Source organism: Mixophyes fleayi, chromosome 1, assembly GCF_038048845.1.
Source record: "Mixophyes fleayi isolate aMixFle1 chromosome 1, aMixFle1.hap1, whole genome shotgun sequence".
In the NCBI taxonomy this organism is placed as follows: Eukaryota; Metazoa; Chordata; class Amphibia; order Anura; family Limnodynastidae; genus Mixophyes; species Mixophyes fleayi.
This window is the reverse complement of record NC_134402.1, coordinates 156,562,225-156,567,314: the sequence shown is the minus strand read 5'-3', so window position 1 is coordinate 156,567,314 and position 5,090 is coordinate 156,562,225. Positions and strand designations below refer to the sequence as shown.

The 5,090-nt window shown below is 30.4% G+C and overlaps 1 protein-coding gene across 1 annotated transcript; it reads left to right on the top strand.

Annotated features, from left to right (window-relative positions):
* The first annotated feature begins 434 nt into the window (after positions 1 to 434).
* LOC142106468 (interleukin-8-like) lies at positions 435 to 4,802 on the top strand. The gene is made up of 4 exons (XM_075189548.1): positions 435 to 591; positions 1,653 to 1,788; positions 3,051 to 3,134; positions 4,378 to 4,802. The coding sequence occupies exons 1-4, from the start codon at positions 528 to 530 to the stop codon at positions 4,415 to 4,417; spliced, it is 324 nt and encodes a 107-aa protein (XP_075045649.1). The 5' UTR covers positions 435 to 527; the 3' UTR covers positions 4,418 to 4,802.
* The last annotated feature ends 288 nt before the right edge of the window (positions 4,803 to 5,090 follow it).

Sequence of the window (5,090 nt, the reverse complement as noted above, 5' to 3'; positions counted from 1 at the left end):
TTACCTTGTTGTTATTTCACATATCAATTTTAAAACCTGTCCACATTACTGCACTGCTTCTGGCACTCTTCCTAAGTACATAAAAATACATAACCCTAAAACAAACTGTACAAAATAACCAGTTTATTTAAAAAAAACCTCTGAATATTTAAGAAAGAAACTCTTGAGTGAGTTGATTTATTCATCTGTGAAAACTAGGTCACACTGTGTGAAGTTCTATGCCAAAGAGCACTGTTCATGATAGCATTAAAAAAAACAATTCAAAGTACTTGATTGACACATTTGCAGTAATGTGTAATAGAACTGCGTACAACATTACTCAGTCAGGAAATGTGACAACTGCAAATTACTGATTTTGGAATTTACAATGTTGTAATCAAGAACATATGATATCAGAGTGACAATGCCAAAACTAGTATATATATGCCATCCACTTCTCAGTGCGAAAACAGAAGGGCTTGGAGACAGCAGAATAAAAAGGAAATCGGAAGTCAGCCAAGTAGATCAACAAGAAAACGTCAGTCATTATGTTCACTAAAACTTTCTCTGCCGCTCTGGCCATTATTCTGCTTTACACCACTGTGACAGAAGGTAATTTTTACTTGTTTATTTACAAAACAGACTTTTGATGCTTATGGGAAAATTCATGAAACTTATAAAGAAAAAAATGATGTACTAATTTATATACTTTAAATGTGTAAAATGTATTTAAATGTGTATTTCTAAAATATAAAATCATTTACTGATTTAAAATATTAAATTAAATAGGGAGAAGAGATTAATTTTTCCTTGACCTTTTTTTCTTACTACTACTAGCAGAAAGTTATTATAAGCTAATTATACATTTTTAAAGTTGTAGATTATTGGATTTATTGGTAATGTTAAAAAGGTCCATATTCTGTTATAATTGACCACTAAGTCCCAAATAAAATAAGTGAATACATATCACCTGATTAATTTTGATAACCTGACCAATATATTCTAATATATTAATAACATTTACAGGAAATGTTAAATTACATCCACCTATGAAATTGCTACAGATTATCATTTAGCACCAATCTGAGGGGTAATTAGTACACCTTTTTAATGCATAGGTTGATTTTTTATTTTATCTCTATAAGTGATATTTAGTTTAAAATGTATATTTAATCACATAAATTATGTAAGTAGTCATCAATTTTCTATGGGTTAATTTTAGAAGAGTTCTTTAAAAAATATTTCAATAAAATTCACTTTTAGCTAGTATTTTGTAGAAACAAAACTAATAAATACATCTTCTATCTATTCATTTTCTAAATAAACAAAACTCAGGAATGAAGCAAAGCATTAACATCAACACAATCAGTAAGATTTGTGCAAACAAGTGTACTGTAACCCATAGCAGCCAGTTTCTGTTATTTTACTGTGTGTAACTTTGGATTACAGCAACGTTTTAATACAGTTACCTGTATTCTAGTTTTTATAAATGACCTCCAATATACTATACCTCCAATCTGTAAACATACACCCTTTTAACCAACATATGTACAAAACAAGTAAAAAACAACAATTTTGGTTTGTCATCTCAGAACTCCTAAATTACAGATTAGCCAGAGGTTATTCTGTATACGAATAAAATAAAAATATTTTTTGCCTCCTTTTAATTGCAGCTATGACTTTAAAGAAATCAGCAACAGAGTTAAGATGTCAGTGCATCAAACTGGAATCTAAGCAAATATCTATTAAAATAATGGAACACGTGGACCTCATACCCAGTGGCCCCTACTGCAAAAATGTTGAAGTAATGTAAGTAATATGTTTTATGCTCTTTAACAAAAATGTATATTAAATATTATATTAATAATTGTTGGTCCTTATATATTTACTCTCTATATATTTCACATTAGTCGCAGGACTGCAGTTTCTTGACTAAAAAGAGGGATTATACAAATGACTAAAATAATTATTACTTGTACATGCATTTGTTGTTGAGTTTTGCCAATACTATACAAAACTGAAAATAGATCCCATATGTATTTAAATATAACAGACGTTTGCATGGTAATCTTCAGCGTTTAGCATTTGAGAACATGCCAAGGTAGTCTACTTTATTCTGCTATCACAGGGAGAAGGTGTAATCAGTGTAGGGAATGGTGGTAGAATCTTCTAACAAATTAGAACAGCATAAACTTAATTTTTCAAATAATTGGAATAGGCTCCAGTTTCTGGTTATGGCTGATTGATGGAGAAAAAATGTCTAATCTATTAATACATAAAAAGATGGTGTGGGGTTTGGGCAAGAACTGTCCTATCCCAGATGAGGGTGTGGAGGTGTTGGTGGTATAAGTAAGTAAAAAATATTAAAATAATGATTTCACTTGTAGTAGTCCTAGAATAGGATAATAAGTAAGGGGGTGTCTGAATAGAATGTGTTGAAAGGGGTTGCAGAGAAAGAAAATGTATTGAGAGCTTAGTCTCAGTAGTTTTTCATCTTTCTACTAGCTTAAAATTTTGAAAGGAAATGTAAAATAATTATATCTAATTAACATTGGTTAGAGAACTACATCAAATATTCTACCTTTACTAAAAATGGACAATAAACCTAAAACAGATGCAATTTATTAATAGCTCTAGAGCACGTGAAAAGTAGCTGGAGCAGCAACGTGGGACCGCTCTGGATGAGATCTGGAGCTTCTGGCTAGCATGTAGCTGGAACTGAGCGTTTGTTTTGGCTCGAGAGCCAACTTCTTACTAAAGCTAGGGGAATGAAGCATTCTAGAGACGTAGCCAGCAAATTTGGATCACTGCCAACACTAGTGTGCACATACTTCAGATAGTTCCATCAACCCTGCAGCAAGCTTTTTTCCTATGAAAATATTTTACTGAACTTTTATTGGTCTTGCAAACCAAACAAGTATTTCTATAAGATGTTTCATTTAAAACATGTAACTTAATTTTTATGTATAACAAGTTGTAAAGTATTTGTTTTATTACTTTCTAAGCACCTCCTTATTAATGTTTAGTTAAGTGCATTTAACATACATTTGGTTTTTCTCTACTATGTTTAGCATTACTCTTAAAACTGGAGACCTTGTTTGTGTTGATCCCTCTGCTTCTTGGGTTCAGAAAATTATCAAGCGGATGTTAGAGAGGTATGTATGATAAATGTAATAACATTTTCCACATAAAAAAAAGAATAATGTTGTCAGTGGTTATCCTTACCAGTGCAAATATGAATATATATATAAAGCACAATATATCTAGCACAATAGAAATATGAAGTATTTGATCAAAACATTTAAGCATCACAGAAAAAAAGGAATAAAAATCTCATATACTCACCTCACTACTTTGGAGGCTAAATGTGGCAGGAAGGTTGGTTTTAAACCACATCTAAATAACCTTTTATAGGCTGGCTTGACAGAAGCCAGGACAACACAAGGGGGTAAATGTATCAAGCTGAGAGTTTTCCAGCGGGTTTAAAAAGTGGAAATTCTAGCTGTCATTTTGCAGAATGTACTAAATAACTTATAGCTAAAATCTGATTGGAAAACTCTCAGCTTGATACATTTACCCTTAGGTATTATTGATAAGCAAAAGAGAAAAGAAATATGCCTGAGCTTTGCCTCACCTGCATGTTTAGGGAACCAGGTGTATAGCAATATATATTCGCCATATGCATACAAAAAAGAACAATTGTTCTCAGTGCATAGTCACACCAGTACAAATCTGAATATATCTAGCTAAAAAAAACCTAACCTCTTAATAAAAATAAATGGAATTTGCATGTTTCAATAAGCCCAACTGTAGACGATTATGGATTGTTTATCGACTACGTCATTCATTTGGTTTGTACAAATAATATTTATTTCCTGCTGACCTTCATGATACTCCTACTGAGTATTAAAGCTTTGTTTTGAAATTACTCCAATAATTTGCCACAATAAAAAATATGAATGGTTACCTCCGCTATTGACACATATTCAACAAGCTTAAATGTCCACTAAGACATAATGATTTTGTATTCTGTGCGTCTCTGTACATCTGGATGCTATTAACATAAATATCAATCCCAAAAGTTTAAGAGTCAAATGATATTGATGCCATCCCCAGATGTACAAGTGACGATGGCACTAATTGCCAATTTTGTGTCCCTAAGAAAATCATTGCTAGCAAAAAGTGTCTGTTGTATGTTTTCAATTAGTTGATAAATAACAATGATATTGCATGTTGTCTCTGTTTTGTATATAATACAAAAACGTATACATTGTAAGGAGCCTATATTTTTCCATGTATTAAATAAAAAAGTAAAGTTATTTTTCTTCTCTTGAGCAGAATTTGGTAAAATATATTTATTTTTCAAACATGTAACATACTTTTTTTTCCCCATAATAGTCAAGAAAAGAAGGGAGAAGCTACAACATCTCAAATATGAAAATGGTTCTGTCTCTGAGGAAGATCACTCTGCTGTCAATAATGGATTTTACTATTGGAATATTTATTTTTCACCTCAATAAGAAATAATTATGTCATATTTTATTTATTCACCACATACATTCTTGCATTATGTGCATTTGGGCAGTAAATTATGTAAATATTACCTGATTTTGGTTTAGCTAAAGGACTAAACTTAAAACTATGATGGGAACTGAAGACAGCAATTGTGAGCTGTAAAGCCTATACAAAACATGCTATATAATTGTGATGTAGATATCTATTTGTGATTAACTCCCTAGATGTAATCTTACAGTGATCTACAATAAGTCCATGAAACATCTACAGCACACATTTTTTAAACTAAGTAGCATATACTTCTTTGATATAGATTTTATATATATATATATATATATATATATATATATATATATATTTATATATATATATATATATATATATATATATATATAAAATATATATATATATATATATATATATATATATATATATATATTATAGAGATATTATAATAATTATCATAGTTGTATAAATATAGTACACTGCAGGAAAGCTACCATTTACACAGTACATAGTTACAAGATCTTATGCTCACCAATCTTATTAGCTCAAAACAATCAGATTAAACTTTACAAGTTCAGTAAATTTGACAC